This window comes from Taeniopygia guttata, chromosome 5 (genome assembly GCF_048771995.1).
Source record: "Taeniopygia guttata chromosome 5, bTaeGut7.mat, whole genome shotgun sequence".
NCBI classification, from domain to species: Eukaryota; Metazoa; Chordata; class Aves; order Passeriformes; family Estrildidae; genus Taeniopygia; species Taeniopygia guttata.
Genome location: NC_133030.1, coordinates 30047567 through 30065705, shown reverse-complemented (window position 1 = coordinate 30065705; position 18139 = coordinate 30047567). Strand labels below are relative to the sequence as shown.

At 42.5% G+C, this 18139-nt stretch overlaps 1 protein-coding gene across 9 annotated transcripts in view; it reads left to right on the top strand.

Annotated features, from left to right (window-relative positions):
- The window catches only part of RGS6 (regulator of G protein signaling 6), a 254356-nt gene that overhangs the window by 192930 nt on the left and 43287 nt on the right, over window positions 1–18139 (top strand). For all 9 annotated transcript variants that reach the window (XM_030274407.4, XM_072930068.1, XM_072930062.1 and 6 more), the window contains 6 exons: window positions 375–456; window positions 970–1044; window positions 2365–2463; window positions 3520–3581; window positions 7971–8081; window positions 11322–11447. In XM_030274407.4, the coding sequence (XP_030130267.3) occupies window positions 375–456; window positions 970–1044; window positions 2365–2463; window positions 3520–3581; window positions 7971–8081; window positions 11322–11447 (555 nt within the window). The remainder of the gene's footprint in view (window positions 1–374; window positions 457–969; window positions 1045–2364; window positions 2464–3519; window positions 3582–7970; window positions 8082–11321; window positions 11448–18139) is intronic.

The following is an 18139-nucleotide window of genomic DNA, read 5'->3' as shown; positions in this document are numbered from 1 at the left end:
CAGGAGCCTCACCTGGAGCAAACAGGTCCTGGTGGGGTCTCCTGACACAGACAAAATTACAAGATTTCCCAGCCTGTCAAATCAGAGTATGGGAAGAGGGTACCAGGAAAAATTTTTCTCACCAGATGAAAAACATCTGTTAGATTTTTCCACATCAATAGGAAAATCTCTTTTGACCCATGTTGGAGTAAACACCAGTGTTACTTTGTTCATGGCATGTGCCCCTGCAAAGTGCGAGTGTGACATGGCTGTACAAAAAAAGTTGATTTCTGAATTTTTTTGTCTTGAGGTTAAAAACCACAGCTAGGAGCTATATCGAAAAAGAAAGCATGACTTGTATATTGACTCATACTCACTTATGCTTTTGTTTTCAGAATCGACAGGAAAAAGGATAAAACAGAAAGAAAGATTTTGGACAGCCAGGAAAGAGCATTCTGGGATGTGCACAGGCCTGTGGTAAAACTATTTTTGAATGAACAGACTTTCCAGGTTTTGACAGGAAAAAATTTATTGCTATTAAATGTTTTATGCACAAAGACATTGCCTTTGTAGTCACCACATGGATTTTCCTCACAGTTCAAAATGCACCAAGTGTCTACAAGATTATATGAGACATTCTGGACTTGTGTACCTATTGAACTGTTAACTTGGAAATATGTGAAAAAGATGAACTTTGGAAAATTATTTACTTGGTTATGAAAGAAAAGCACCTTACTCAGTTTGTCTCAGACTTCCTAGCAAAAGCTCCCCCTGTTTGCTATTTCCTTTTGGTGCCAAAGTTAGGAGTAAGTGGATTGAATGCTGACATCGCATCCTTGGGTATATGCAGTCTCTTGTTTAGCAAGAGTAATTTATGGGATACAAACCTTAAGAAAGAGTTTTGGACAAGATCTAATTGCATATTTTATAAATTTAAGGTAGGATGAAGATTCTTAACAGAGGAATAACACAATTACCATCTCTTTTCAGCCAGGCTGTGTGAACACCACAGAAATGGACATTAGAAAGTGTCGCCGTATGAAAAACCCACAAAAAGTGAAAAAGGTCAGTTTGAGTTCCTGTTTTTGTTTTTGCTTGTTTGGAGTTGGTTTAGTTCACTGTTTTTGTTTTCTTTAATGTAAATCACACTTGACACCTACTATATATGAGACTTACCCAAGAGGAGCAAAAACAAAAGTGTTTTGATAGTATGATTTCTGTTTTGTTCTTGGTGGATTTGTTATTTCAATTTTACCAGCAAAGTTGTACTGACTTGATGAGTAATGGGTAGAGCTGAGAAGCGCATTAAGGTGTCCCAAATGTCTGACGGCTCTGCACTCCCATAAAATTAAAAGGAATTGGCAAAAATACCTAGGTCCCTTTTTAAGAAATTATCTGGGCACAGATAATGAGATGTTTACCTGCCTTAATAATTTCAAAGGCTGGATCATTAGCAACTTGGGTGTCTTTGACTTCCAGCAAGTTTGAGATCTTCTATGTATATGAAGTCATAGAATTAATTAGATTGAAGAAAACCATTAATATCAGTGACTCAAAACCTTAACCTAACCAAGTCCTTCACTAAACCATGTTCCTGTCTTTTAAATAGTTTCAAGGATGGCAACTCAACAACTTCCCTGGGCAGCCTTGTTCCAGTGCTTGATAACCATTTCAGAGAGAAATTTTTCCTAATATCTGAGCCTCTCTTAGAATACCTTCAGGCTTTTTCTTCATGACTTGTTATGTTTTTGGATGGAACTCTGGACTCCTGAACTTCCTTAAGTAGTGAAACTGCAGCAGAGATATTCACATGTCTATCAGAAGTTTTACTGAAAAGCAAAAGCACTAAATGAAAGTGCAAATTATGTTACTTTCAGTGCAGGTGCCTGTCCTGAAAATGAATGGCTACAAGTCAGTCTGCAGGGTTTTGTTTAGAGAAGTTCATGTGAACTTGACCCATTGACTTGACCTGGTTAAGCACTTTCTTCAATATGTAGGTTTACAGCAAGAAATTAAATCAAGTGAAAGACAGCAGCATAGAATTAAGTTCTAATATTTTCTTTTACCACTTGCTTCACCCCAGTGACAGCTCCCAGTGTTCATCCCGCAAGTGTTAATGCACAGCCTTCAGAGCTCCTAAAATTATCATCTGCATTTAAACATTTAAAACTCTTAACAAGCCTGCAGGCCTTCTAAGTGCAGGCATCAGCAAGAAGGGTCTGATCTGTAAATTTTGCTCCAGGATGAATAATTATTTACCTGTGTGGGCATAAAGAGTAGGAAATTGCTGGCTTGTTACCTTACTGCTTTGCATGCTGCACTGTTCCTCACTGCATAACAGAAAAACGCTGTAATCCCTTTGGTTTGTTCTTTGCTTCCTCACAGTCAGTGTATGGGGTTACAGAGGAGTCTCAGCCCCAAAGCCCTGTACACCTGCCCTCCCAGCCGGTGCGCAAAACGACAAAAGAGGATTTCCGGAAGCAGGTAGGTAGGTGGCTGTATGGCAACTCTTCTGAGAACTGCTACCAGAAAAAAAGCCTAGAAAGTCACTAAGATACCAGCAAAACCAGTTGTATGTTTTACCTGTCCTTGATCCTCACATACTTACCCTTGATTCTCACTTATGTAAAGTATTAGAAAGTATTCATTGAGCAGTGCAGTTAAATGGTGATACATATTATGAGTAACACTGACCTTTGAATCTACTTTTATTGTCTGTGGACCAGACACAGACAATAAGGCAATAATTCCAGTTCATTGAGGATGTCTGAAAAGTAGATAGTGACAAAGGCCAGTGTAGCTGGACACAGGTTGGGGACAAGTGGTGAGAAAAGGCATCATTCAGTGCATGACTGTTAGATTGTACAGTCAGAGCTTTTAGGAAACTAGGAAAAAGTTATTTGGACTATCATGCCAAGGAATGACCAGCCAACTCACACATCTTTGCCCTGGCATGAAGAGCTCTCCCTCAAAATTGCTTTGCTGCAATAAACAGCCCTCACTGAAAGACAAACAGGAATCACTAGATCAGCATTTTACTAAAGGCAGCTTTCTGCCTTTAGTTTCTTAGGCAGTTTCTTAGGCAACCAGTTCTTGGGTGGTCCTCTGAACTAAACCTGGATGCTACATTTCTTGAGCATTTTTATCATAGGCTGAAGAACTAGTTCGTAGCAGAACGGAAGTGTGCTGTAAAATGTTACTGGTCTTGTGATGCTGGCCAGTAAGAGGAATGGGAGAGCTGAGTGTGTTTGTAAAAAGATCATATTGTACCCTGAGTAGTCTAGGAACCTTGGCCCCAAATATGTGTCTTTTCTACTCTCAGTTATGTCTTCTGAAGTCTTCCCCTAGAGCTTTGCCTTTGGCAGTGGAGCCTGCTATTGGAAGCAGTTAATAAGCTTCTGATACCTAGGGAAGGCTCCCATTTCCTTCTGAGTTACTTTCAAGCTGTTTGGAAAGAGAAATCAATAGTGTGTTGGGATATTGTCAATGCATGCTGCAGAACTCATAAATTGTTAATGTCCTTGTCATCTCTCTCCTCAGATAACTTTTCTGAACATGCAGATAGAGAGACATTGTTTAAAGATGTCCAAAGTAGCAGAAAGGTGAGTGTCCCCATTTTGATGATTTCCCATTCTTTCCTCATCTCCAGTTTGGCATTTCTAGAAACAGAGCAGGCAGCAAAGTGCAAATGCTTGACCCCCCTTTCTGTGCATCAATCCTTTCCCCTCCTTGACCATCTGTGTTGCCTGTCTGCTGGCTGCTGACACTTCTGTACTCACTCTTCTGCCACTGAGCAAAAATTGGTGGGAAATGAGGACCTGTAATATTGCAAAAGAAAAGAAGCATTCAAAAAAGAAAAAACCCTTATGGAACTTGTTTCCTACCCCTTCACTCCCCTGTGGTTTATTTTTAGAAAAGTCATTCCTGTCTCAATTTGAAAATAACCTTTTTTCCCCTTTTTGGCTGAACCCTCAGTGCTTATCTCAGGTTAGTCTGGCACAGCTCTGGGGAAGGAGCTGTGTTTGCATTTGTTGCACATGATGTTCACATTTCTGTTCATACTGGGGTTGTAGGATCAGTTCCTGCTCTCATTTACGTGTGTATGAAAACCTTAGAGAAGTACTGGGGTTGTACCTGGATTACTTAAGGAGTGGATTTCTAAGAAGCAAACCAATGCACAATTTTACTTGCAGAATGTTTAGTTTTGGTAGAAAAGGATGAATAGGTGAAGAACAAATTTAATTGAGTATGACAGCTCATTTACTTAGGTACTTGTAAGTTATGCACATTTGCAGGGTGGTCACTGAGATGAAGGTAGAGATTTCCATGCTCTTCAGTGATATCACTTTTAAAGCAAAACTGTGTTGAACATGAAGAATAGGATAAGGGCTGGTTCCTTCTAGAGAAATAATAGAGGAATTTTTATTTAAGCAAAGTAAAACAGGAATACCCCTTGAAATGTGCTTTGCAGTGCCTGTGCCTGTAGTTAGCATGCATGTATTAAACCAGGTAAATTAAATGATGAGAGGCTCAATGTAAGTTCCTATTGGCTAATGAAGTTTAGCAATTAAAATGAAAATGTATCCAATTAAAGAGAAAATATTCAGAAGCCCCCTGAAATCCTGCATGCAATACATCGGATGGTTAAAATGAGCACATTTATATTTATGTTTTGGGCTTTTGGATCTTTTCAATTAAGAACATGTACTTAAAAAAAATGTTATTGTACTGAATTTATTTGCAATGACCTTAATATATTGAGACAGCAATCATTTTCCTGGTTTGAAAGGACTTTTTTTTTTTTCTTTTTTAATTGCTCTCAAGTTGGGGAAGAAAATGTTGCTATCAAAACCTGTGCAAAATAATAACCAGGAGAAAACTAAATCAAATTATAACAGTCAAATTACAGAATGACAGAATCAGCTGAGTTGGAGGTGACCCACCAGGATCATCAAGTCCAACCCCTGGCCCTGCACAGGAGGGCCCCAAGAATCCCACCATGTGCCTGAAAACATTGATCAAATGCCTCTTGAACCCTGGCAAGATTAGTGCCAGGACTGCTTCCCTGGGGAGGCTATTCCAGAGCCCAGACACCCTCTGGGTGAAGGACCTTATATTTCTAAATAATTATTAATAATTATAAAGAATGAAAATCATGGTTGTGATCTTTATATCTTGTGAGGAGGTGTTTGGCCATGTGATGACTTTGAATATTGGTTTGAATATTGGCAATATTGACTGAGAGTCCCAGAACTTGATGTGGAGAGTGGTGGGAAGTGCAGCCTGGATGTGGAGCATTGCAGAGCAGATAGGAGGGAAGCATAGGAGCCGATGGGTCCAGTGGCAGGGACTGGTGAGGAAGAATGAACATGGATGACCTGACTTGCACAATTGCCTGAAAAAAAACCTGTGCAGCCTTGAAAGCTCCATGAAAACACTGATTACAAGCACTAGGAACGAATTTGCTGTCTAAGGAGATGCTGTTATTATCAAGTCAATTTTCAGGCTGAACCTTGCTCTCGGGACAGTTTAGGTGACAATGTGGCAGATCGGGGTACAGGAGATGACTTCTTGGCATGCTCCCTTCAACAGTCAAGCCTGACAGTGGCACTATCTGCCAGTTTTTCAGTATAGCACAAAGGCACTTTCAGGGAGGATGAGGGAAGTAACAAGAAGCAAGTAAGTCAGGAAGCAATAGGGCAACCAAGTTACAGGAATAGATATAAATTGTTTCAATAGTAATAGATCAATTGTATTTATTTTACATTAATTCACACTATTCTTGGGATAGCCCTTGGTTGTCAGAAGAGGAAGGCTCTCTGGAGGATATCTCCAGCTTCTGTGAGATAAATGCTTGCTGCTATACATCTTCTTCCCCTTCCTCCCTGTTCTATTTCCAGGAGTAGATCTGTACCAAATGTGGGAACAGGCATCCCTCAGCTACTCCACACACCATGGAAACTTTCTTCCACAGCTTTTCTCCCCACCTGGAACCTGTACACTGTCGGTTTTAACCACTGAGCTTTGAGAACTATTGAGCAAAACTATCAATATATTCTATCTATTGTTTTCCCTGACTGCATTGTACATTGTTAGTAGAATTTCATTAGACATGGCATCACTGAAATGGCTGGGGAAAAATTAACATCTTCCTACCAGAAGCAATCTCAGTTCCCTAGATGAAAATCTGTGCTATTCTTTCAGCTTGTCATCAAAGTTCCTGTGAAGGCTCAGCAGGCCCCCTTGATTGAGAGACAGTTGGGTTCTCAAGGCAAGCTCTGCACCCTTCAGTCAACTGTTCCTACCACCTCTTCTACTGGGTATTCATTTTTATCACCCAAAAGGCCAGGTTTGCATTTTGACAAAATGCTTTTCCTTAGGAGTCCCCTGCCTGTAGCCTTCTTTAGACAATGAGGCAATGATTCTGCTGCTGCCATTATACTGAATCAGCAAAATGTGCTTAGAAATTCTCTCTTGTTTCATTTTGGTTTTTTTCCTCCTTTCCTTTATGCTAGTACTTGTACTAGCACCTCTGATGCCTTCTTATTATTTTATTAGGAGCAATTCAGGTTTCACAGCAGATATCTCCTGATTGATCCTTCTTGGCTTTCTTTTCTTTTTTAACCAACCCTCTCTCATTGATGTCTAAGGGACTGCTGCTGCTCTGTGAAATTGGATGCTGCTCCCTCCTCCAACCCTTGACCCACAGCAGTCATGAAATGTAATTAATGAAATGAGATGAGACAGCCTCAAGTGCCCTAAGGGGCAATGGGAACCTGCTGTGGTTACAAAAGTGTATGATTTTAATGCCTCATGATAAGAGCTAGGACAAACAAAAAGAAATAATTACTATAGAGCAGTTCAGGGAAACTTCCTGCCTTTTATGACCCTTTGTTTCACAGAGTTTTTTCATTCGCCTGCCTGTTTGAGATGTGAAGGACCAGAGGTAAAGTTTAGCATGGACAGTTACAGTGCAAGTACATTGGTTGTTCAGTAGGATGAGACATAATTAACTTAGTTAATTACTTGGCAGATGTAGGCAAGAAATAAAGTGCCTTAGAGTATTTCCAATATAGGCTAGAAGAAATGTCTTTTGATTTAGTTCATATTTGCTGTCTTTCTTTTGTAAAAATGCGCCCCTAGCCCCAACCCCAGTGGAATTCCTGAATCATTTATGCAAGCAGACACAGTCCTTTCTCCAGAAAGCTCTTTGAATCTCATTCTAGTGAGGATTAGAGGCTATATGCCTTAACTGACTCACCATGAAGCAAGCCAGTGTAAAGGCCAGGAGGTTTTCCAACATGCATATAATTTACTATTCTCTAGGTTAATTATTACTGTTGAAGTCTTTTACAATAGTGCCATTAGACTAAATACTATACCAACATAACTGAAAAATTATCTATAGGCAAAGCTTTGATGTTTAGGACTATGATCCTCCAAAGATTTAAGCATATTCTTAGCTGCAGCCCATGACCCTGTTTAGGTGAGTTTCTCATAGTGCATAAATTTATGTGGGTGCAAATGTTTGCTAAAATAAAAAGGAAGAGGGGCAATAGTAGCATGCACAAATGTAATAGCAGGATGACACACACTTCATATTCTTCCCACGGCTCTCTGGAGGAAGTCCTGCCATACCAATCCAGTTGTTGCCTCATCAGGTTTTTTGGGAGCATCTCAACAGAGACAAGCTTGAGGAAAATACTGCAGTGAGCTGATGGGTGTCTGCAGAGAAATCCTTGCATGTGTCATCCCTGGGAAAAGGGTCTCCTGTGATTGCTGAGAAACTGATTAATCCCTATAAGTAAAAAAAAAGCATACACCAAAACAAAACAAAACAAAAACCCAAAAAATTCCCACCAAACACCCCCCCAACAGGATAAAAAAAAAAAAAAAAAGCTGTACTTCTCTGACATGTGACTGAGCATTCAAACCCTTTCTTTATTCTTTTTTTCCTTTTTTTTTTTTTTTTTTTTTTTTTTGCCTACCAGTTTAATAGCCTACACAGAGCAGTATGTGGAATATGACCCCTTTATAACTCCTGCTGAGCCTTCCAACCCCTGGATAAGTGATGATGCAGCATTGTGGGACATTGAAATGAGGTAAAAAATAATTGGTAGTTTTAACTAATATGAGAGTTGTCTTGCCGTTTTGTTTGTATGCTCTTCATGCTGCCCTGTTTGGAAAGGAAGTTGTATGTCTGTAGTACAAGATTCAAGAACATAGCTAAAGTTTATCACTGGTAACTGTGAATTATTCAGTCCTTCCACTTCCATATGGCTTGATGTATGGGGACTCTGTAAGTCAGGTAATGGATGTTCTCATACCTGTCGAGCACTTGCACAGACTCAGGTCTAGAAGCCTAAAGCTGTAGGATACTGCAAAGACAAACTTGTTCCAGCACATCTCATTTGACCCTTGGGAGCCTGCTCTTCCCCAGCTGCAATGCTCCAGCCCTGCTTCTGTCATGGAATCCCACGAAAGATGCTGCTGGGAAAATGGGATGAGTTATAAGTGGTGGCCATTACTGCTGTGCAAAGTGAGTTTGGCTCAGGAGCCAGAAGAATGTAGCTCATGTGTGAGACTTGGCAGGTCAGACTTGTAATTGGTTGATAGAGTGAGTTGTTCACCTGTTGGTGAACAAACTGGCTTGTTTCTGTTATGGTGTCAAATAGATGAAAAGAGGGAGGAATGTCTGTAGGTATTCAATGCCTTGCACCTCAGAGAGTTTCTCAAGTAAAAAAAAAAAAAACAACAAAGAAGAACATTGCAACAGAGATCATGTTTTGCCCATGTGATGCTGGCGCAAGGGAAATCTGGCCTGTGTCTGTGTCTCTTCCCTTCACAGGCTATCCACAATCCTTGTAACGGGGCTCAAATTGTCCTGCCTGCCACTATGCCTAACAGTTCCCTCAGCAAATTTGACTGGAGCTCCCATGCCCCATATTACCTTCACTACTCAATCACATCCTGTGGCCAACAACTGCAAGGGCTCAGCAGCTTCTCCAGTGTTTAGTTGCTGCTATTTGGCACCAAATCTGAGCTTGGAGTTCACTTTAGCAAATCTTTGATAAGAAAATGACAAATCTAATCCTGTGTGTTCTTTAATAATAATTTAGAGATGCTATTGGCCTAAGAAAATTGATTCATAGGGAATCAGTGTTCCAGGAAAAGAACAAGATTTTGCCCCATTTAAAAACCAAGTAGTTTGGGATGTTAAAGTTGTTTTCACTTGCTTCTCTTGTAGTCACAAAAATCCATTATTTTCCTAACCTCTGCCCCTCTTCACATGATTTTAGTATTTGTTATTCCTTTTTTATCTAGTTTCTCTCATTTTCTCCATCTTCCCTAGTAGGACTAGTACCAGATCCAGCCTTTGCAAAATACTGCTCCGTAGAAACCCTCACCCACTAGGTAATCCAGGCATCCATTATTTCTGCATCTGTTGACATAGCTGCAAATCCCAGAAAAGATGTCTGTATCCCTGAAGAATACAATTAGCCTGATGTCACAGTCTTATAGGAATTTAAAATAAATGCTTGGTTTCTGCTATGATTTCAGAGTTGAGGAAGGTGATTTTCCTGCAGATGAAAAAGAGGAAGCCGTAGTGTGGGGAGATGGAAGAACAAACTGCTCTGTATTTCCATTTTATTCTCTATTGTAAAAAAACTAACTGCATCTGCATCTAGTTGCAACTTGCATGAATAATTAAATGATCCCCAAGATCCCCTTGTGTTGCCTGCAAAGCTGTTTCCTCGGTTAGGAGGGCAGAGCCCTTGCGCAGGAAAACAAAGAGCCTCTCACTGCCAGTGGCAAGGCTGGCTGCTGAGTATGGGCAGCCCCGTGCCACTGCACTTCATCCTCCGTGGCAGTCAGGACTCAGGAAATGCCACAGAAAGCAGTCTGTTTTAGACAGCACTTTGGTCTTTTATTGTGTGTGCCAGAACATTGTGTAGCTGCAAGAAGAGCAGGTACAGATCTCTGGATTCAGCAGGAAATTCCCTGAGCTTAGATTGTGCATGGCTCTGCACAAGCACGGCTTTTGTGTCCCGATGCCCAGGCTGGTTCACATAACAGGTAGGCTGGATCTGCACCTTTGTCTGCAGCACTGCTGGCTCCTGAGGGAGTGCAGGAGGAGCCATCCTGAGTGTGCTGCTCCTTCAGTGAGGACATGCCTATCAATTTTGCTTAGCCTTTACACCAAGAGAAAATGAAAGCAGGCATTTTATTTACCCCTTTGGCTTATTTGTCTTCAGCACAGATCGCCACTGTCCCCTAAGGCTCCATGATTAGGAATCGCTGTGGACATGATGAGACACATAGTTTAATAGATATGTACTGTTAACAATGGCTCTGCTGTCACAAATGTGAGCAGCTGAGCTGTGTTTTAATAGTTGTCTCATAGTATGATGCCATCACACCAGAAGCTTTCAAACACTTTGTGAGCCCAGATTACGCTTTGATGCAGTCTGTCTCATAGGATCCTCGTTGTGATTCCCAGGCACCACCATTCCCTATAGGCGTCTCTGCTACATGCCTGGCAATTCAAACAACAGCTTATTTAAGTTGGGCTGTGTTAAGAAATAATTAAGGAGAAAGGTGATTTTGGGTGCCTCTGCATCTCACTATCCCAGCTGAGACATAAAATAAAAGTCTGATTATCATGGAGAGTAGGAGGAAGATGCTTTTTAAACTTCTGAGACTTAGGCATGCAAAAATCAGAGGCACTAAAAAATAAAAGACTACAAACCAGTAATCATTTTAGATATTTTGCCTGCACTGCTTCTTAGTGGAACTGCTTTTCTGATGCAAATGTGGATCTGAAAATCTGAGGCCAGTTCCAAATGACCAGGCAGTACTGTGTGGGACACAAGGAAATGCTCTGGAGCACATCAGTAACCCATCAGTAAAATTGCTGGGAAATTTCTGCCTTGATGCATAAGAAATCCTAAGGTACATTTGAGGAGATATGCAAGAAGTGCATAATGAATAATCATCTAGGCATGGTATGCTGTTCTTCCAAATGACATCTACCACAAATTGCTCTGAAAATCATATCATTCACATTCTCTTTGTTTCACCATGTATGTAGCACCCAAATAGTGTCCTGTAATGATTCAAATTATGTAATGAGTTAAAGTCCTCAAGTTGCTTTAATGATGATCCTGGTCTTTATAGGTTTTTTATGTTATTTGCTAACTTGTATTTCTGAAAAATCTTGAGAAAAAAACAACATCTCATCTAATAATCTTCCTCCCTTCACTTAGCAGAAACAGCAGCAGCTGCTCGGACAGCAGGCAGAGATGCACATTCCATCTGTTTTTCCTCTTCTCTCCAAACAGCAAAGAACCTAGTCAGCAGCGTGTGAAAAGATGGGGTTTCTCCATGGATGAGGTGCTGAAGGACCCAGTAGGACGAGACCAGTTCCTTCGTTTCCTGGAATCAGAATTCAGCTCAGAAAACCTCAGGTGAAACCTTTTCTGACTTGACTAAATGAATGGGCCTGATCCTACTCTCTTGCATAGGTGAAATGCAATGTTTGGTGTGTCTTGAACTGCTAAAAGCCCCCATTTGAATAAAGATGAGAATGGCTGGACTTGGCCCACAGCATTGCTAGATGCCTGTACTAGACCTATGTCAGTCATCTCAGAGGCAGTGTTGTCAGGTATCTTCTGCATGCCAGGTCTTGCAGACTTGCATGATGTGATGAGATGCAGCACATTGCTCCTGAGCCCCATAACCATGTATAGGATTTACGTGTGTCTCTGTGGCAGGGTTTGTGTGAGGGAAACAGTATGGACATTATGTGGCTAAGAACTGTTACAGTATTGGCAGTCACCAGGTCAGGTCTGCAACAACTACTTTTAATTTTGGCATGTGCTTACTATCCAACAGCTTGTCTCACTTTAACAGGACTCTCTGTGTGGGGATTCTGAGTACCTGACTTCTCAAGTTGTGAAGAAGTCAAAATTTCTATCGTGAAAAATTATGTAGATACCCCTATGATCCTACATCAGGCTGAGAGCTAGTAAATCCCACTTTTTTTACTGAATAACACTGCAGAGTTCACTGGCAGGTTCACTGGCAGAACTGTGCCTGCTCTTGGGGTGAGGAAATCTGGCCAAGTGGCCAGTTGGCCTTTGCTGGTAGTAAGCAGGTTTTTCTTACAGCAGACAAGAACCTGATTGCACAGCCCTTTTTAGTTATGTTTTTTTTTCATTCTTTTTCACTTAGAAAATGAAATATATTACTAAAGCATGTGAACAATTGTCACTGTAGTGCAGTCAGCTAGACTGCAAGGTCTGAAAGAGGAATTCCCCAGAAAGTGATTTTTAATGACAGTGCAACTTACTATGCTATTTATCAGGTTTTCCTGTCCAAGGAGAAGTACGGAAAGCATGCCAGCAGCAAAACAGTGAAAACTCAATGCACTTTATTGTTTTGAAAAACCTGAAAGATAACCTGTAAGAAAACAAGGGAATGTTACTAATTACATAAATGAGCTTGAAATTTTATTGCTAAACAGGTACTGAACTTGCATATGCTTACTGCAGTTATGTACAGCGGCACTCATTTGCAATTAAATTGTAGTGATGAATTGCAAAATTAATATCCTGTATTAAAATACTCTTCAAATTAGTGTTCTGAAATTAATCTGGGGTTGTGCTAATGAAATCCAGCAGGTTTTATGACTAGCGTCTGTCCCCCACGTTCATCCTACCCAAACAAATGGAGAAAGTTTGATTATGAGGAGGCAAACTTATACCTTCCATGGTCAGTCAGAGCTGCTCCTCCTGCTGATGCACATTCTCTTTGATTTTGAGATGTAGTGAAGGGAAGTGGCAAAGTCAGCGGGCTGGCATAGACAGCTTAAATACTGCATCCTTTGTGGAAGACGTTGGCATCATTCTTAGTATGGGAACTTTGCTATCATTCTTGTGGTATCATTACAATGGTATTGGCTTATGTGGTATTATTATCTCATATTGGATACATTAGCAAGCCTGCTTAAAGCCTTAAATAACAGGATGCAAAGGCAGAAATGTTAATGATGAAAACTGGAATAGAGTGGATTATTAGAAGTGATGCTAGAGAGAAGAAAGGTTTAGGTGAGGTAGAGAAAGCTCCTTAATTCTCACTTAGGAGTATGTACCATTAAAAAAAGCAACTGCTGGATGCTTACACATGCAAGCAAAATCTAAGCTGCGCTCAGCAGCAAAGTTGGGATCTGCCTCACCTAAGCTGACAGCTCAGAAACACATGCTCTCTTTTTATCCAGTCTCCTATTAGAGAGAGAAAGAGAAGTTTCTCTGAAGCTGAAGAGGAGTCAGTGAATCACCTGAGAAGGATTTGTTTCAGCTTTAACTGGAAACAAAACTAAAAGCACCTAAATTACACTAGAAAGCACCCGTCTCTTGTTCTCATAAATCTGGAGAGACTGATTTAAATGAGTGCATGACAGACAACTACAGTTGAGTGAGACATATCCCACCCAAATCCTGGAAGAAACTTTCCGAGAGCACAGCACTTAGTACCTAGCTAAGATTCAGCTAATCTTCTCAGGACTCTCTTCCCAGTAACTACCCAGACATCTTGGAAATTTTTTGCAGCAGTGGTGTGTTATCTCTTGGGAATGTCAGTAGGATCTTGGGAGTATCGTTAGGATTAACGCTGGCTGGAGTCCTATAGGCCCCTATGTTGAATTTAAGGCAGATCTGAGAAATTGACTCCTGGAAAACCTAGAAATTCATGGTAGCACTAGAAAGGTTTTGTGAAGTGTGTGCTTGAGAATGCCTTGAAATGAATATAATTCAGTAATACAGTAGCAAGGGGACCAAATTCAGCTCTTATACCTTGTGGTGAGAGTCCCAAATCACAGGGCTGAAGGTGGTGGGGTATTTCCATCTCTTCCTAGCTGAGAAAAATTGGTCCCAGTGGGGATCTTGGGTGAGGCACTGCCAGAGACAGCAGCAGACTAGACTCGATGACCTCCCAGATCACCTTCCAGCTGTGTTTCTGTGTTCTAATAAACTTGCAGGATCTTGTCCACCAGTCTCCTGAGCTCAGCTGAGCCCTGTAACTTATTTATTGGCTGTCCATTATTTATGTGGGAGCAGGAAAGCCAGTTAGTTGGGTATATTTCTCTCTGTTTTTATTTTAACTCTTTTCCTTGCTCTGTTTTCATTTTAACTCTTTTCCTTGCTCTGTTTTCTTTCTCCTCTCTGCTGTTATCTTTCATCTACAATTTGTTTTGACTTGGGTGATTTTTGAAGTGCCCAAACTAGAGCAGATAAAATGCTAAATTTAAAACAAAATAAATAAGAAAGGATAAGAAAAGAAAGGGCATCAGAGTTATTATACATTTTTTATGACCTGGGAACCTTCTAAGACATCTTGAGATTGCTGAGATGTTCATTTAGCTGGTGGATTGAATTCCCCCGCCCCCCAACTTTAAAGAGTGTCAGCTGGAAGCAGCAAAGTGGGAATACGGGACATGGGAATTTCACCCGAAGGGAAAGGAAGCTGCACACCTGTTTACAGACCTCAGTGGGAAACACGTGGCACTTTGTGGGAATGCACTGCGGAGCTGGCAATGCATGGATGCAGGTGCCCTGGGCTGTATTGCTTGTGAGCATATGTTGAGCATGGAGATCACGGGAAAGGAGTTTTACCTGCAGAAAGTGTTTATATCCTACATGACTCCTCATGGTTGAAACTTGCTGTCAGGTTTTCTTTCCCCCTCAGTTTTCATCAGGAAAAGAGAAGTTCAGGCAGCGAGGAGATCTCATACACGCCGAGCCGCCCCAAAGCCCATGTTCCCTAAATAAAGAACGTTACCGCAGCAGTTCTGAGGCAGTGCCAGCGCCGGAGGGCTGAGCGGGGTGCGGGGCAGTGCCGGGCAGTGCGGGGCAGTGCCGGGCAGTGCCGGCGGCTCGGGGCGGTGCCGGCAGGCGGCGCCGTCTCCCCGCGCAGCGCGGGCCCCTCAGCGGGTGCGGGCAGCTCGCACGGCCGGCGGGCGCTGCCCCACGGCAGCCACAAAAGGGCTTTCCTGCCCCACGGCACTGAAAGGACGTGCAGCAGAAGGAGGGGCTTGCACCGTGAACGCCGGCGTGCACCACGTGTGAGGGGAGGGGGAGGCCAGTGGGACGCTTGCTCCGTCCCCACCGACACTGCGTCTGTCTCCTTGGCAGGTCCCCAGTGCCCCAGCGTGCAGCTGTGCAGCATCTGCCCGCCCCTAGCTTGCTAACCAAGGACAGATTTTTGTTGCTCTTGGCCATGCCAAGCTCACCATGCCAAGGATCTGACCGTTAAACAACACAAAGATGTGAATACTGCCCCTGTCAGAACTGCATTTTGATTTTTATCTATTGCTTTCATTAATTTCCGGCTGAGATGTTCAAAGTTATTTCTTGGTGAATTGAAGAAGATTTGTGAATGGTTAGAGATGTGAGACCGGAGGGGCATAGGATACTGGCATGGAACTACTGAGGCGAGGAGAGAAGTGTGCTTGGACTCTGACCTCAGACTTGATGAATTCACTGTCAAGCTGGGCATATTGTGTCCATCCCCAATATGGGGATACAACACTGACCTTGTCTTGACTGTTGTTTCTCAGTTTCTGGAGTCATCTGTATTTTGCCTCCTGATCAGGATTTTAAATTAATTTTTGTTCTACAATGTACCTCAGAAGCAACCACTCCCCCGCTACTCAACCTGTCCTTCCTCAGCAGCCTTTTCACCGGGGGACATCTTTGAACAGCAATGATGAAGCAACTCTGTAGCACCCTGCAGGGAGGCAGAGCACTCTCTGTGCCTTGGGGGAGCTGTGGAGGATAAATGCCATTGTGGGATATCTTCTGCAAGTGACAGCAGTTTAATTACAAGTTGGATGAGGCTGGAATGGTTTTTGCCACTGACAGCACTTTAGGATACCATATCATCAGCCTTTTCCAGTCCTTCCATACTGTTTTATAAAGGACAAAGAAACTGTGATCAATGCTGCTGTACCCTCTGTGCAGACAGTCCCTGTGCCAGTCCTGCTCTGCTTAAAGGGCATCTCTGGAGAGGACACACAAGGACATCTCCCTTCTCCCCTGCCCTGTGCAAAGGTGTCCATTGGACATCTGTCTCCTACAGAAAGTGATGAGGCAATGCAGGATTTTCACCTGACTCCTTGTGAACTTGCAGCTGGTCTTGTGCTTCAGAAATTGCAGGGGTGATTCAGGGAGGGCATTTGCACTTTTTTGAGCAGAATTTCCAGCATGGTCATTGTATGTCAGCTCCTTTCCTAAGTAGAGATACATTCTTCTCTCTTGTAAATGCTATAAATCCCATAGGAAGCCCTGCTTATGCATTGGCTTCAAGTTGATTTCTTGTGGCAAAGAATTTGTCTTGGAGTTGAAGCTGTGGGGCTGGGTACCCCTCTTTGATGTTGCCTGATTTTCAGATGCCAGCTATAGTGAATAGCTTTGAAATTTTTACCAAGACAAAACTCCCCTTTGCCTTGAAGAGGACATCCAGCCTTGGGCATGAATTCACAATTGCTTGCAGTAAAAAGAGCTTGTTCTTGTTACTGTCAGGTTGGTCTGGTTGGCTGGTTTTCAGATTGAGCCAAATGGTTATTAAAATGGATGGTGCTCCTGTTCTGGCAAGCTGTCACTTCACAGTGTTCCCAGTTCTCTCACAAGCGTGCTTTCCCAGCCCGCCTCCCCGGCTCCAGGGGCAGCAGATAAGCCAGAAGAAAAGGTTCTCTCTAGCTAAGTGTTTGTCTGAAGTGTCCCAGCTACTCTGGAATGATTAGCATCTTTTCTCCCTATGCCTTTTCTGCATTTACATGTTCCTATTGCATCTGAAATTGAATGATAAAGTATTTTCAAATAACAGAAGCCACATATGTCATCCGATCACTGTGCTGTGAGTGCCACCCTTTACTTTCTGCATGCATGTGATAAGTGGGGGTGTCACTGCTCAAATGACAAGGCAGGATATCAGGTGCACTTAAACACTCAAAGATGGAAAAGGACCAACCATGCACACTCCTCCACCAACCCCAGATATTCTACTTCAGTTCATAAAATCAAACGTCACCTTGGTAGAACCACAAGTATGTGACTCTATAGATACTGATGTAGTGTTGGAGTGTACCCCAGTCTGTTTTACTGAGCCTGCCAAGGAAATGGAAAAACCTTATGAAAGAATATCATCAAGTGACTTGGGTGAGTCAGGGCTGTGGCATGAGGCCCCCTGATGGTCGGGAAGAAGCAGCAGACAGGCCAGGAGGATTTAGCCTGGCCTTGCATGTGGTGTGGATGTCAATTTTTCCACAGATTGACTGTTTGCCTCTATTGCAGGTAGGATACCAGCCTAAATGGGGTAGCAGCCTCATTCACTTGCAGTAGCACCACTGATTCCAGGGTGTTTAGGTACTGCTTGCAGCCACTAAGGAAGCCAGAGTGAGGAACAGCACAGACATCACCAGGCTGCTGTCTCCTCTACCCACCCTCACTGCCATTGGGATTTTTGTTTGGGACAGACTTTATCTTCCTCCTTCCATCATGGAGGAATATTTGCCTTAGTGGCAGTGCACTGACACCACTGAATCATTTGAGGTGAGAAATCAGTACTTCAGTTACAGATCAACTGGTTAGTAAGGAGACACAGGATTTTCCAAGTGTGCAGCTCCTGCGGATGCCCTGAGCCAGCAGTGACCCAGACAATCCCAGTCTCTGCAGAGTCTGCCCAGCAGACGGAGTGCATAAGAGCAGTGCAGGGAAGGGACAGCCAAGGTGAACCTTGCCCTCCTTGTCACCCTGGACAATGGACACCTTTGCCAGGGGGTAGGAAAGAGCTGGCTATTGCAGGTGGCTGCAAAGGCGCCTTCAGTACCTATTTGCCCTGTAGCCCTCAGCACTCCCTGCAGAGCACTATTGTGCTTGCTCAACCAGGTTGCAGGGCCCAGGTACTCAGGGCAGATAACCTTCAGGGATACCTTCTTGCTGGAAGATAGAGCTGACCAAAACAAAAGGCTACTGGGCACCATGCATCTTCTGAATTAATCACCTGAACGAGCATATATCTTTCAGCAGTAAATAAAACTAGTACCACCAATAAAATGTGTTTTCTTTTTCCTAGGATAAAAGACAAAAGACATGCATGTCAC